The sequence below is a fragment of the Oncorhynchus gorbuscha genome, linkage group LG07 (genome assembly GCF_021184085.1).
Source record: "Oncorhynchus gorbuscha isolate QuinsamMale2020 ecotype Even-year linkage group LG07, OgorEven_v1.0, whole genome shotgun sequence".
Lineage (NCBI taxonomy): Eukaryota > Metazoa > Chordata > Actinopteri > Salmoniformes > Salmonidae > Oncorhynchus > Oncorhynchus gorbuscha.
Window position 1 is genome coordinate 33,397,571 of NC_060179.1, and position 16,442 is coordinate 33,414,012.

At 41.6% G+C, this 16,442-nt stretch overlaps 1 protein-coding gene across 1 annotated transcript in view; it reads right to left on the reverse strand.

The window, feature by feature from the left end:
* Positions 1-286: 286 nt before the first annotated feature.
* The window catches only part of ptprn2 (protein tyrosine phosphatase receptor type N2), a 289,171-nt gene continuing 273,015 nt past the window's right edge, over positions 287-16,442 (reverse strand). The window contains 6 exon segments of the mRNA XM_046356247.1: positions 287-1,045; positions 4,829-4,902; positions 9,009-9,073; positions 12,086-12,139; positions 14,890-15,056; positions 16,320-16,439. Coding sequence (XP_046212203.1) covers positions 974-1,045; positions 4,829-4,902; positions 9,009-9,073; positions 12,086-12,139; positions 14,890-15,056; positions 16,320-16,439 — 552 coding nt within the window. The 3' untranslated portion in view covers positions 287-973.

Sequence of the window (16,442 nt, forward strand, 5' to 3'; positions counted from 1 at the left end):
TGTGGGCAGAACTGAAAAAGCTTGTGCGAGCAAGGAGGCCTAAAAACCTGACTCAGTTACACCAGCCATGTCAGGAGGAATGGGCCAAAATTCACCCAACTTATCGTGGGAAGCTTGTGGAAGGCTACCCGAAACATTTGACCCAAGTTAAACAATTTAAAGGCAATGCTACCAAATACTAATTGAGTGTATTTAAACTTCTGACCCACTGGGAATGTGATGAAAGAAATAAAAGCTGAAATAAGTCATTCTCTCTTCTATTATTCTGACATTTCACATTCTTAAACTTAAGTGGTGATCCTAACTGACCTAAAACAGGGAATTGTTACTAGGATTAAATGTCAGGAATTGTGAAAAACTGTTTAAATGTATTTGGTTAAGGTGTATGTAAACTTCCGACTTCAACTGTATTTGAAGGGGGTCATAGTATATGTTTCAGAACTTAAATAGTAAAGATCACTTCGACATCCTTCTCTTAAGCATCTTCTCTATATACAGGACACAGATGTCTGGGCCTTGAATACAATATTACATACATCACATCAATAACCAAGTATCTGATCATAAGTTTAACACATTATTCAGATCATAAAGAGAGCGAGAGAGAGAACACATGTTATCTTGTCTAGCTATCTGTTAGTGGCACTAAAACCTATGATCGATAACAACTGCAAACAGAATACATCACAGTTAAGAAGACCAGGTCGCTCAAGTATCTGGCACAACATTCATAAGTATACCAAGAGAGAGATTGAGAGTGAGAGAATCAGAGGGGAGAGAAAGGAGGAGAAGAAATATGTGTCCCAAATGGCACCCTATTATAGGACCTGTTATATAAAAAAAAGAAAGTAGTCCGCTATGTAGGGAATAGGGTGCCATTTGGGACATGGACGAGATGTCATTCTTGAGTGGGCAGAGGAACGTGTGTTTAGACAGCGAGACATGGCATGGTGCGGTGCGCTGCGGTGTCGTTTCACTGCGGAAGTGCTTTCAGGATGGCATTCACCTCCTCCGCCACGGCTGTCAGCGCAAACTCAAACTGCTCCTGTGGAGAGAGAGAGCGAGAGAGAGAGAGAGAGAGAGAGAGAGTTGGACAGGATTGAGTGTAAAGTTACAGGACTGCCAGTGAATCCTATCTGAGTGACACTTTTTAAAACTACCTCTTGTTGAACAATATATTGAAAACAACATATATACCATTTCTTTCCAAATCAAACATTTTTGATTTTCAATATTCATGTTTATAGTTTTCAATATTCATACTAAAGAAATTACTAAAATACTACTCTAATACTGCTAAAATACTATTACAGAGGAAGTGGTAAAGCTTCGTATGACACCAACTTTTGCTTTGTAGCACCTACAGATGAAACATTATGGAATCTTAAAGAAGGTCTGGGTAAGGCCAAAATGTCACAAATATTCCAACTTCGAAAATTATTTATTAATTATGCTTCAATATACAAATGCCAAATATATGTCAACAATCTTTCCTCCAAAGGACCCTTATATGGATTTTTTAAAAAAAATAATGGTCTCACTTTGTTCCAGTTGCGTGAGGAATCACCCCAATGCCTACACTTTCTCGTTCTGAACCTCTAAAGTGGGCGGAACGGGTGTGGCTTCATGACAATGACAACAAGAGAAGCCACTCACTGATTTGACAGCTTTTAACGCACTTACACCTCTGACACCCACTAAACATCAGCTATGCGGGTGTCAGCTAGCACGGGTTAAAGCTTGATCTGGATGAATCTAGGCTTAAGTCAACTCTTCTCTCAAGTGTTGATGCGTGTGTATGTGTGTGACTCACTGTGCTCCCTCAGGAGCACAACAGGACTGATTGTTTTTCATCCTGAAGACACACTGCTTCACATTCCACTCCTCAACTCTCACTCAGGATCCAGGCGCTAAAATAAACTCTCTGAGGAGAGGTAGGCATTTGCAAGAATCAGACTTCAGATGTGTCAACACAAAACCTGCCACATTGTCGCCCGGAGGAAAATACAATCTATAGTTCTTCACAACAAGTAATGTGAATATTTCTTTTGCTTAGGTTGTTCTTATTGGTATAGGTCTTCATAAAATACATTTAATAGCTGTAGTTAATTACAACGTAAAAAAGAAAAAAAAGAAATTCCACAAATCTTTAAGCCTTGGAACATATTGATTAAGCTGTCTCGTTTGGCATTATGGTGGCCTAGGAAGAGGGTTTCACATTTCCACCACTGGAGGGAGTGAAACCTCTGTCTTTCCCCCACAAGGTTACAGGAGACTTGCTCTTGAACATAGAGTCAGTATATTGTCTATTGGTATGAAAAAAAGTGTTCTTTCAACAATGTAAAATCTAACACATCTTTCTAAGACCAGAACAGCTGACGTTGCATATATTTTACAGCTAAAAGCTGTCCTAAAAAAAAAATGTAAATCAATTTATGCTCTTGATGAACCTGTGCTGCAACATAGTAGCATCAATAATATTGCTAGTTCTCTGCTGTAAATGTAATTTGCCCTTAGATGTTTCAGTGAAAGGCTTTTAACATTTACGTTTTCCCAAAATGCAACTTTCCCTTAACAAGCTCCAATCAGATACCTGAGTAAAACCGGTAAATATGATTCAGCGAAAGCTGCATTAAATCCATTTAATTTACATAAATAATAACTTCAGGATGTCTCCACTAAACAACTTTGATAAACGTAATAAACGTGATATTTCCGTGATATTTCCGGAGCTAAATGCAGCCGTCTTAAACGACACAAGAAGCTTTCGCTGCCCATCGCAATTCAGTGGTCATAGATGAAACGAGCACGGTCTGTTTAAATACACACGTTCTCCACGGAACCGACTTGCATGTAATGAGATGTTTCAAACCTCCCTCACTCCCAGGTAAACAAGTTAGATCATTTTAGTGAAAGGATGAGCAACGTTAACATTCAGTTATTGCCGTGATTGTTCCATTTCCGTACTTTGTCTAACAACACTATCATTAATCGAGCAAAGCAGTTGTGGGTCAGAGTGCAGTATTTATTTAGTTTCATCACAGACAGACGCGCGCTTCCTTGAAAGTTTCTCACATTGGCTTTAGCTGGGGGGCCTGCCTGGGCAAGTCCAGGGGGGTTGCCTAGCAACACTTGCCTCAAAGCCGAGGCAATGTTTGCGCATAGCGTGACAAATTCCCATGATTTGTGAATCTGTTCGGATCGAACAGCTAAAAAAATGGCTTTGAAAAAAAATACGATTTCAGCTAATAGGGAGAAATATAAAAAAAATAACGATATCATACTCTAGCATTGACTAATCTATAAACTATTTTCATGTAAGACACATGTGGGTACATTGGTGGACAAAATTCGGACTTGCAGAGTTCGAGTTAGGAGGCTACTCTAAATTCTAGAGGCAAACAAGAATGACATGTATTTCTTTATTTGACCTTTATTTGAACACGGAGTCCCATTGAGACCAAGGTCTCTTTCACAAGGGAACCCTGCATACACATCATTTACAAAATACAATCTAATACTAATATATGAAAAATGACAATAGGGGAGACTGGGGTTAGTTGTCTCATGGGTTGGTTGTCACGGTGCACATTACTCCCAATCCAGATGGTGCTGTGTGACAACTTTCAGATCAAAACATTCAGATCAAAACATTCAGATCAAAACTTTCAGATCAAAACATGTCAATTCTCTGAAAGACCTCATCCACCTGGTCACTATCAACTCCATTATAACCATATTGTTTGGCGACATTGCCACCACATAATAAATCCCAAGCGCTTTTGTGATGTTGCTATAAAGACCTCCCTTTCCAGTAAACACAAATATCTTTTTGACCGACGTATCAAAATGTGTTTGGAAAATGTCATGTGGAGAGCGTTTGTAAAATGTGACAATTTTTTAAAATTCCATGAGAGGTACAGGATCCGGCCAAATACTGTAGGTTCCGGGAACAAAACAGTCGAAAATGGATCCTGTACCGCTTGGCTCAAATGAAGCACTGCTTATAATAATAATAATAATACAAAAAACGCTTCCTATTTCAACCTGGGTCTTCCTATTAATGTTGGAAAGAATCTTGTACGATTTACTGGTGCTGAGAAGTACACGAGAGTAAAAAGTGTGACCCAGGTCTCCTCTACATTCAAGAAAAACAATCACATCCATCAGCAAAGAGGTCCCCAATCAACATTTTGAACTGCCCGAGAGGCACCAGAACATCCAGTTGTATGGAACTCTAGATTGTTCCATACATGGGATGCAAAGAAACTAAAAGCGGATTTACCTAACACTGAGGAGATCGTAGCGATTTCCAGTTAGCCATCCCTGAGACCGGGCATGGTAACCCGTCAGTCTAAAGGTAATTAATAAAGTAAGGTATGGCAGGAGTTGTTGTAGGAGAACATGAGTTTTGGATATTGCAACAACAAAAAAAATGCTAAGCTTACTTCCACTTGGAGATCTTAAACTCTGAGGGCTGGTTTCCCAGACAGAGATTAAGCCTTTCACTAAAAAGCGATTTCAAAAGGGGTTTCTCCATTGAGCATGCTTTTAAGTTCAGAACAAGGCTTAATATGTGTTTGGGAAACCAGCCCTCAGTGTCTGTGGACATAAACTTCCTCGTGTGATTTTGAATATGAACCTACTGAGAATCTTTAAAAAAAAGCTCCTCCAATTAATAAGTGGTCTTGATCATTTCAAGCAACCAATCATGTCATTGTGCCCTTACCCGTGAACTAGATGCACCTCTTTGTGAATGGCATGAACTCCCCCACTTCTCCCCTCTCCCCCACTCCCTCCTCCCCTCCCTCTGAGCGAGGGACCGTACCTTTGTCTGGACCATGCCGGGTCTTTGGTCTCTCAAGTGCTCCAGGGTAGCGGCAATATCAATCTCTTTAGCACCTGCAACAGACCGCACATTGGACTGAGTTCAAAGCAGCAGAGTAATCCAGCTCACATCTGTCAATCTCCTTTCTACCCGGCTCCCTTTGGATAGGCATGGCGATTGAAAATTATTACATTCATCCCTCGAAAGACTTGGAAAGGAGCCACTGACTGTTTTCACTAGAATAATATATGCATGGGGATATTTCTGGGGCAGGGAATATTGTACAATCAATGATGCAATCAAAGAAACTGTGCCCTGCTTGAATAAGAACCATGCATTGTAGTAGCAGGCATAAAATTGCACTATGCCCAACTGTGATTCAGAAGCTTGCATTCTGATGTCTGAGATAATCGGAAATGAATGGAAAATCATGCCAATTTGCTATACCTTGTATGATGTGGGAAAATATGAGAGATGTGTTAGATTTGATATAGTTGACCTTCACCATACCATAAATGTTTTTGTGTAATTTTAAAATTCCGCAAGTTATGTGAGCTGAGTATCTGTAATAGACTCAATAATGCCAACGTGCAATAAACTCTCATTTGAAATCTCCTTTCACCTTTAGCTTGAATAACTTCAGCAACCAGACTATTGTGGGAGTCTCTAATAAATGGCGAGTTGGAGGGGACCATGAGGGCTCATTTGAGATTCACTCCCAAAAAAAGAAATAGAGGGAGAGAAAGCCCAGAGCCCTTAAAGATGTTTTGAAAGGGGGAGAGAGGGAAGGGGCCGGTTAATTCAGCTGGACTCCCAGCTCAAAGTGATCCAATACAACTTTCATGTTTTAGAAGTGTTGGATTCTCAAGTTTAAGAGGGGAGAAAATTCTCCAACAATAAAAGGCTTCGGAGTGAAATTATTCTTGTGTACAATTCACTCTGGAGGAGAGAAGAAGATGAAGAAGAGAAGGAGGAAGAAGAAGAAGGCGAAATAGGGATTTAATGTCTGGGCCCCCCGGGCTTTTCATTCTGTTTGGGAACACAAGGCCTCACACTTCTCAAGACCAGATGAGCCTCACACCAAACAAAGAGGGATAGGCCGCTCATGGTCTGGGTTGCTCATTGCTCAACATAACAAAAACTTGTGGGTCTGGTCCCAGGCCCAGTCACAATCACAACCACTAGCTAAAGCCACAGCCACAGGCCAAACCCAAACCCTAGCCCCACGCCCCATCTCAAACCTCTAGCCTGAACCCCAGAACAGGGATGTGTGTGACAGCCTGAGAAAGACCTCCATCCAGCAGGACCATGCTACCCTGACTCTGCCCTTTGATTTCCCCCATTAAGACCAAAACTATAGAGAAAGGGTCCAAAGACACAGAGAAGCAGGAGGTTAGGGTCAGGGCCAGATGTACGGATGACCTGCTCTGATAGGGGTGGGAGGCCAGGGTCAGATGTACGGATGACCTGCTCTGATAGGGGTGGGAGGCCAGGGGGCATAGGGGGACATCTATTGTATCCACTGCTGGAGTTATTTCTCATTATGCAATACAGAGCCTGGTGTTGTATAGTAAATCAAATCAAATAAAATAAAATTGTATTTGTCACATGCGCCAACTACAACGGGTGTAGACTTTACCATGAAATGCTTGCCCTTCCCAACGATTCAGAGTAAAAAATAATAATACCATTTTTATATATATATACTGTATGCCTTCATGTAAATATCTACCTCAAATACCTCGTACCCCTGCACATTGATCTGGTACTCCCTGTATATAGCTCCCTTCCTTATATTATACATACATATATATATACATATATATATATATATATATATATATATATATATATATATATATATATATATATATATGTGTGTATGTGTATTTGGGTTGTGTCGGTATGCGTGTGTGTGTGTTATGTGCGTGTGTGTGTTTACGTATGTAGTGTTTATGAATGTGTGTGAGAGAGTCAGTGTAGTGTGTGTGAATGTGTGTATGTGTGCATATAGTGTGCATATATAGTCTTGTGAGTGTGCATAGATTGGGTCAGTGCAGATAGTCCGGGTAACCATTTAATTCAATATTTAGCAGTCTTATGGCTATTTAGTAATCTCATGGGTCAAAGGGTGGCTGGAATTTTTGGCCATTTTTTGGGGCTTTCCTCTGACACCGCCTGAAATAGAGGTTCTGGATGGCAGGGAGCTCAGCCCCGGTGACGTACTGGGCTGTCCGCACCACCCTCTGTAGCGCTTCACCACCCTCTGTAGCGCTTCACCACCCTCTGTAGCGCATTTGCCGTACCAAGTGGTGATGCAGCCAGTCAAGATGCTCTCGATGGTACAGCTGTAGAACTTGAGAACTTTGAGAATTTGAGGGCCCATGCCCAATCTTTTCAGCCTCTTGAGGGGCACTATTGTGTTAAATTCTTAGTGATGTGGACGCCAAGGAACTTGAAGCTCTCAACCCTCTCCACAACAACCCTGTTGATGTGGATGTGGGCGTGCTCTCCCCTCTTTCTCCTATAGTCCACTAACAGTTTCTTGGTCTTGAGGGAGAGGTGAATGTCTCTCATGTCCTGACACCACACCACAAGTCTCTGACCTTCTCCCTGCAGGCTGTCTCAGCCCCATCTGTGATCAGGCCTACCACCATTGTATCGTTAGCAAACTTGATGATAGTGTTGGAGTCGTGCGTGGCCACACAGTCGTGGGTGAACAGGGACTATAGGAGGGGACTAAGCACACACCCCTGAGGGACCCCCATGTTGAGGATCAGCGTGGCTGAGGTGTTGATGCCTACCCTCAACACCTGGGGCTGGCCAATCAGGAAGTCCAGGATCCAGTTGCAGAGGGAGGTGTTCAGTCATAGGGGCCCTAGCTTGGTGATTTTCTTGGAGGGGACTATGGTATTGAACGCTGATCTATGAACAGCATTCTCACATAGTTATTTCCCCTCTTGTCCAGGTGGGAAGGGCAGTGTGAAGTGCAATTGAGTTTGCATCATCTTTGGATCTGTTGGGGCGGTATGCAAATTGTGGGTCCAGGGTGTCTGGGATGATGGTGTTGATGTGTGTCATAACCAGCCTTTCAAAGCATTTCATAATTACAGACTAAGTGCTATAGGGCGATAGTCATTAATGCAGGTTACCTTGAAGTTCCTGGGAACAGGTATAATGGTGGTCAACTTGAAACATGTTCGAGATTACAGACTGGGACAAGGAGAGATTGAAAATGTCCGTGAAGAAACTTGCCAGCTGGTCTGCGCATGCTTTGAGAATGCACCCTGGTATTCCGTCTGGCTCAGCGGGCTTGCGAGTGTTAACCTGTTTAAAAGTTTTACTCACATCAGCCATGAAGAGCGAGATCACACAGTCATCCGGAACAACAGGAGCTTTCATGCAAGACTCAGTGTTGTATTCCTTGAATTGAGCATAAAAGGCATTTAGTTCGTTTGGGAGTTTTGCATCATTGGGCATCCCACGGCTGGGTTTCCCTTTGTAACCCGCAAGCCATGCCACATATGAAGTGCTTCAGAGCCGGTGTAATAGGATTCCACCTTCCTCCCATATTGTCCTTTTGCATGTTTGATGTCTCGTCGGAGGTCGTACCGGTCATACTATATGAGCATAATATTCTGAAAACATACTCAAAGGTGGTTGTGTGATATGCATGTCAATTAATATATCAATATTTGCATCTTGTGAGAAGCCAAATTAAGATGGAATATATACTGAATAATTATGATAAATTAACTTGCCCTTTACAGGGGAATGAATTTGACATTGAAGATGGTTGAAAAAAAAAAGTTGAAAAATGACCCTTTTTTAAAAGAAATTTCAAATAAATAAATATGTACAAAAACACAATCATGGTCTTAAGGCCAAAGAGTGTTGTTTTTTTGTGAATGTTTATGATAATTAATTTCAGTTATGAGTAGCCATGCTATTGCTCTCTCCCTCTTATCACTGTCTTTCTCTCTCCCTCACCCTCTCTCTCTCTCCCTCTCTTCTCCTTTCTGGAGATCCCTCCCAGAGATTTCAGCAGAGGCCTCACTCAGTCACCCTCTAATGCGTCCCAAGACCTTCGGGCTGAAAATGGAGGCGTTTCACCGTTGCCATGGCAACGTCTCCACACAAGCAGAAAGAGTGCGAGACGGAGAGGCCCATCGACTCCTACCTTTAGCCATCCTATTGAGGACCATGTCAATCAGAATGTACGTTCCGCTTCTGCCAGCTCCGTCACTGCAAAGTAACCAGAGAGAAGAAGACGCTCATTAGTGAATGTAGGAAAAGGACACAGAGCGGATCCCTCAAATACAACAGTAGTGTTTGCCTCTTACATGAAATGAAATAGCTCATTTAGAATGTCTTGCATTATTGCTGTAAAGTCTGAGGAAATACAAATGATGAGGAGAGCATTTCAAAATATATATTACATAGCTTACTGTACTGTATATGTACAGGCGGGTACAAATGAGTTGTGTGTGGTAAACAGCAGTTATTTACCATACATTACCCACAGTTATTTACCATACATTACCCACAGTTATTTACCATACATTATCCACAGTTATTTGCCATACATTACCCACAGTTATTTACCATACATTACCCACAGTTATTTACCATACATTATCCACAGTTATTTGCCATACATTACCCGCAGTTATTTACCATACATTACCCACAGTTATTTACCATACATTACCCACAGTTATTTACCATACATTACCCACAGTTATTTACCATACATTAACCATTTGATAATGATATTAAATTGAAGAACATAAGATATTAATAAAAGCTGTAATAACCATTGCGTACAAAGTTGTTATCATTATAAAAATATAAACATATTTATTTGCAGCGTTTAGATTTTTTAAGAACAAATAATACAAAACATGCACGTGTGTGTGTGTGTGTGTGTGTGTGTGTGTGTGTGTGTGTGTGTGTGTGTGTGTGTGTGTGTGTGTGTGTGTGTGTGTGTGTGTGTGTGTGTGTGTGTGTGTGTGTGTGTGTGTGTGTGTGTGTGTGTGTGGTCCAAATACTTCTATAGAGAGGACTGGTTTGGAACTGGCGTTATGAGGGACAAAAGCTTTCAAAAGCAGCAGCAGCGTGAACGTGTAGCAGACAGGCACCTCAGGAGCAGAGGAGAGGCGGAGAGGCCAGAGGCCATTAGCAGAGCAGCTTTGGGGAGCCTGCTTTGCTATTCCACCAGAGATAGGCACATAAAAAGCCTCTCTTTGTGCCTGCCGGGCATTCAATCTGTCTGCATGTTAATTGCAAAAAAGGCGTTCACTATCTCTCTAATAAAGGCAAAGCCAATGAAACGGGAGAGACCGCGAGAGCGGCGTGAGGCGAGGAGCGCCACTGTTTATTTAATCCACTGTTTCTCATATAGAGACCAGGCAGAGACCTCTATGGCCAGACAGACAGACAGACAGACAGACAGACAGACAGACAGACAGACAGGCACAGGCAGGCAGGCAGGCAGGCAGGCAGGCAGGCAGGCAGGCAGGCAGGCAGGCAGGCAGACAGACAGACAGACAGACAGACAGACAGACAGACAGACAGACAGACAGACAGACAGACAGACAGACAGACAGACAGACAGACAGACAGACAGACAGACAGACAGACAGACAGACAGACACTCTTTGTGCATGACTGAACACGATTAAAGATATGGAGGCAGTTACCTGCTAAGAAATAACGAGTGAAGCTTCACTAACTAAACAAAACGAAAAATATATTGGTGCAATATGGTTTCCAAAAGTACACATTTGTATGGTCAAGTGAATATGATCCAAAAAATAAAAACATCAATATTTTATGTAACTCTGTGTCTAACTGTGTCTTCCTATACCTTCTTATGTATTTCTTTGGACAGCGAAGCTAAAACATTTGATCCATACTAAAACGTGATCCATACTCCAGCACTTTGGATTTGAAATCAATTGCTTCAATTACAGAATGTCACCTTTTATTTCAGGGTATTTTCATGCATATCTGTTTCACAGTTTATACACGAGAGCCCTTTATGTATCTAGTCCCCCTATTTGAAGGGCAGGTTGACGGTTATTGGGATGAATCTTGTCCTGGAGGCAGAGCTATTTCCCGCTAGATGGGCCAGTTGCAAAGTCAAAATTGCCTATATATTGTAACCATTCAGGTTGTTTTTTGGTCTTAATTTAAGGTTAGGGTTAGGCATAAGGTTAGCAGTATTGTTAAGGTTAGGGTTAGGCATAAGGTTAGCAGTATTGTTAAGGTTAGGGTTAAGGTCAGGGTTAGGTTTAAAATCAAATTGTATAACTTTGTGGCCTTGCCAGCAGAGCTGTCTCCTGTACACGAGTCATCCCAATCAATGCCAACCTGCATTTGAAGATGTCATAAGTATTTAGGAAAATTCACTTTTACTGTATGTGTAATAGAAATGTTAAAAGTTCAGTATTTAGTCCCATATTCCTAGTATGCAATGACTACATCAAGCTTGTGACTCTACAAATGTCATCATAAATGATTTGTGAATAATGATGAGCGAGAAAGTTACAGAGGCACAAAGACCATACCCCACAAGACATGCTAACCTCTCACCATTCCCAATAACAGGGGAGGTTACCATTTTCTTTGGGGGGGGTATGATATTTATGCCTCTGTAACTTTCACACTCATCCTTATTCACAATGCGTTCATGATTATCTGTAATCATGGTACATGGTAGCATCCACATCGATGTAGGTGTTGAAAAACCTATTCTATTCTTATTTACAATAAAAGTAACACAATACATGATTTATTAGGCACAACATAAGCACAACCAAAACAAACCGCAATCGCACCCAACAATTTCGAAGAGTCACAAGCTTGACGTGGTCATTGCCTGCAAGTAAAATTGGACCAAATACAAAAATTGTCACTACTTTAACTAACATATAGGTGAATTAAATACACATGACACCTTCAAATATGGGGGGGGGGCGAGACACATGAAGTGCTTTCATTTCTGAATGGTAAAACAGAAATGTATAACAATACCCTCAAATAAAAGGTGACATTCTGTTACTGTAGCCTCATACGAAACATTTGATCTCAAATCCAAAATGCTGAAACATAGAGTCAAATGAAAAGTTTTCACTTCCCTGTCCAAAATAAATACGTAGTGGAACATATATTCTCAGTCTACCATGTAATGCAGTTGACACCCAATTCAGCCAGTGCATCGTTACAAGGTTATAATTATTGTAATATACTTGCCTGCAGTGGACAATTATTGGACAAGACCGACCCCGGTAGCACTTGTTAACCTTTCTGTAATAAAACAGAAGAAAGTCTGCTGTTAATGTCTCACGTCAAAACATCATTTAGTATATTGTACATCACCAAATCAAATATGTGGGCGACTCACAAAAAAGGGTCACATGCTGCTTACTGTATTTCAACGATCAGGAAAAATTCCGGTTGTACTTTTAGAGGCAATAAAAAAATGATCAAACTAAAATTCTGTAATTCAGTCATGTTGGAACCTTTCGAGTCCCCTTGCCAATCAAAATAATATGAGGGCAAAAGTATTCCATGTTGAACAATTGGAATGAATGAAGGGTAATTTAAAACACCATACTGTGACATGTATTTACTGCCATGATGGATGCGGTGGTAAGATGGTCGTGATCCGCAACGCATTAACCTTGCACAATTATAAATGTTACACACCACAGACACACAGTGGGAGCCAACTAGCCGTCGACACCCAGCTGTTGCCATGGAAACTACTGGCTACATCGGTCCTGTTTTTTTATATTTTTTTATTAGTATTCTTCTTCTTTTTTTAACACTAAATGCTCAGAGGGGATTTAGACAAGAGGCTGTTTTTTTTTTCAAACTTCAACGACATTTAAAAAAAAAAATGTCTAACCCGATACAGGAATATTAAAATGTTATATACAGTAATTGATTAAATACTAGCATTGTACATGACATACAGTAGCATATAATTGTTGTGACCTAGCATGCATATAACATTTATAACAAACCGTATTCCATTTACTACATATTTTAAAATAAACATTTAAATGAATAACACTTTTTGAATAATGAGAAGGAGCATTTATTTGTCTGTGAAAGAAAAAAACGTCTTTAAAGTAAGATGAAAATAAAATGCATTTTACAGGTAAATTTATCAAACAAACCAGGCATTTTGAGTAGTTTGAGAGTGAACAGAGGTGGTGGGAGTTATTATGCAAACCAAAAGGATGGAAAAGTGAAAGTGAGAGGAGTGGAGAGAGAGAGAGAGAGAGAGAGAGAGAGAGAGAGAGAGAGAGAGAGAGAGAGAGAGAGAGAGAGAGAGAGAGAGAGTGTGTGCACAGGCCTGGCTGAAGAGACACGGTTTCCAATGATCACTTTTGTGACTATGCAACTGGGCTCATATTACTAGCTGCAACATCACAAAAATGACACTGGCAACCGCTAATTTCTTAGTTGGCCAAAACCACTACACGAGTGGTGCATTGTGGGAATATGAGGGTCAAAGGTGGGATCTGAACTCTGGTCTCCTGCGCCGGGAAACCAGCCTCTTAATCATTAGACCAAGAGGACATTTCCTCACGGGCTGAAGGTGACACTGATTTTGAAGTCGCAGGTAAGGCTACCTCATCATGAGAGCGCGAATCCTACTCACCTCCTCTACATGAGCCCGCTACCGTAGTGAGAGAGCTGGACACCAAATGACCTCTAGTGTGATAGCAATTACCCTTTTAGCATGGTGAGCTCTCGCTAACCTGCCAAGCTTCTCCAATTAGACGGACTTACATACCAGCAAGAGAGCAAGCCCTGCCACAGCTGAGTTCTGTATTTGTTATAAAACATCAGTATGTTCAGTATTTTGACTCAGCCAATTGGGTAGCGTGAACAACCTAAAAAGTTGGGTGCTGGGATTACCCCAAACATGGGTTCATTTAACCATCAATTGGGTATTTTTTTACTCTAATGCTGGGTTGACCTAGCAGCCGGATCTTTTTTAACGTAATCCTAAGGGTTATTTGGAGGCATGTCGTATTAGGGTGTGGCTTTCAGCTAGATCTTATTGGCCACCCATGAGAGTAAATGTCTCAATAAGCCAGTACCCAGCATCAATAACCCAGCAGTTTTTAAAGAAAACAACCCAACTAAGTGACCCAATGTCTGCAACCTAGCAGTCGGGTCAACCAAACAAGCCAGCATTTATTTGAGTGTCGGTACGGGCTTTCAGCACCAGTAGAGGTCAGAGAGGTTTCAGATGATAGGATAAAGAACTAGTGCCTTTCTTGGACATCATGTTTTTGCACTTCAGTTTTAAATACAGCACAAATATGAGAAGAAAAAAAATCACAGAAGTACAAAGCAATTCTTAACTTGTTTTTTTTTCTGGTCTAAATTGTGAAGAAGGAGGATAGAATTCCATCCACCCACACATCTGAAGGCACATATTCTTATTTGGAGTGGGATTTCCCATTCCTTTCAGGGTGTTTCCCTGGGGGCCTATTGCGGCTCTTCTGCCAGCATACATCAGATGAAGAACAAGGGAGGAGAGGTTAGACAGTCATTGGCTTCCCCTTCCATTCGCCCAGGTTTTTAGCTTGACATTTACCATTTAATTGGCTGTTTGAATTAAAAAATGTCAAGCCATGCCGTGAAGACGGTTAATTTTCTGCCTTGCAATGAGCAGAGGAGAGAAAATAGCCCTACGATCAAAGAAGTAGTGCAGAAACACAAGTCTTACAGGAACAAGCATATAAACCCAAACCGGAGTTAAAGAGAAAAGATCAGAGGACAGAACAGGTAGACAAGTGAAAGCAGGGCAACAACAAAATGAGCGTTATCATATCACAAGATAACCCCTAAGGTTACAAAATTCTGCTTACTTTCCCCAAATTCCCCAAAATCCCGGTTGGAAGATTTCCAGAATTAGGAGGGAATAAGCAAGATATCTGGAAAACTCCACGCGGGGGGTTCTGGAAAAACCTGGGAAAGTTATAAGAGACACAAAGGAGTAGCCGTTGGTCAGACGGGGACAGGTGGCCTACCTACGGAAGTCCAGCATGATCCTGGCTGAGTCAGGGATGCTGCGGTCCACCCAGGAAAGGAAGTGGAACTGCGTGACGGTGCGCGTCTCGTTGGTCTGCAGGTTCTTCAGGTAGAAACTCCTGACCAGGAAGTCCTCGCACCAGATGTGTTCCGATACCAGGTTCACCTGCATAGACAAGGGAAGGGAGGTGAGAACAATAGAAATAGAATCAACAGAACAGGCTTAAAACCTCTGGCCATGGCAATTTGACAAGTAAACTCATGGGTACACCCATTATGGCACTATTGACTTGAATAGAGATGTCTCTTCTCGTGATTCTATGTTCTGTGGTGAGAACGACAGTATTACCAGGTACAGCTAACTGCCAAAATAAAGGAAACACCAACATAAAGTGTTGGGTCACCATGAGCCAGAACAGCCTCAATGCACCTTGGCAACAATTCTACAAGTGTCTGGAACTCCGTTGGAGTGATGCGACACCATTCTTCCATCATTTGATGGTGGTGGAAAACGCTGTCTCAGGCGCCGCTCCAGAATGTCCCATAAGTGTTCAATTGGGTTGAGATCTGGTGACTGAGACTACCATGCCATATGGTTTACATTGTTTTCATGCTCATCAAACCATTCAGTCACCACCCATGCACCACCATGTGCATGTTGATTTTGTCTATATCCCCACCAGACGCGATCATGACACCAACTATATTAATTTGGGGGACAGGTCAAAACACACATGAAACATTCATGGACATTCCGCTCGATAGGTGTCGCTAGCAGTTTGTCACGGGAGATGAACATTGAGTTGTTATTTAACCCGATCATGAACATGGTCCCTTTTTTTAGCTCGTTCTTTGTAGAATTCTGCAATAATCGTGTTTCTCTATTCCGACGATTAATCCACAGATGATTAATATCCCCTCATTCGTCTTTCAAGCAACCATGTGGGATTGTATCCAATAAGGAGGGGACTTGCAGCTCGTGGCGTGTCTCAAACAGAACCGAGTTCTATTTTAGCGCTCGGCTACGCAGACGCTCGCTCACGCGTGCAAAACAGTGTGGGGGAAATGATGAAGTAACATATATGTGTACATTTGTTTTGCACGCTCAGTGCACGCAACGTGGCCAATAAGGTTTGCATGTAAGCATGATGGGATGTTAACTGCTTAATTAACTCAGGAACCACACCTGTGTGGAAGCACCTGCTTTCAATATACTTTGCATCCCTCATTTACTGGTGTTTCTATTATTTTGGCAGTTACCTGCATATCAACTACTGTACAATAACTCTCACTGAGTGACACCCCTAGACCAAATCAACTTCAAACAGATATGTGGAAGGACAATACCACACCATTTTGGGGAAAAATGAAGATGAATAATATATGAAACAAATGAAGAACACATCTTGAACAAGGGTCATTGTTTTACCTCATAAACATGGTAGACATTGAAGCCCTCGTCCGGCCAGTACTGTTGACACTGTTTGACTCCATTTTCCGACAGGGGCGTCAGCATGACGATGACCACGCAGCCATTCTCCCACACCATCTG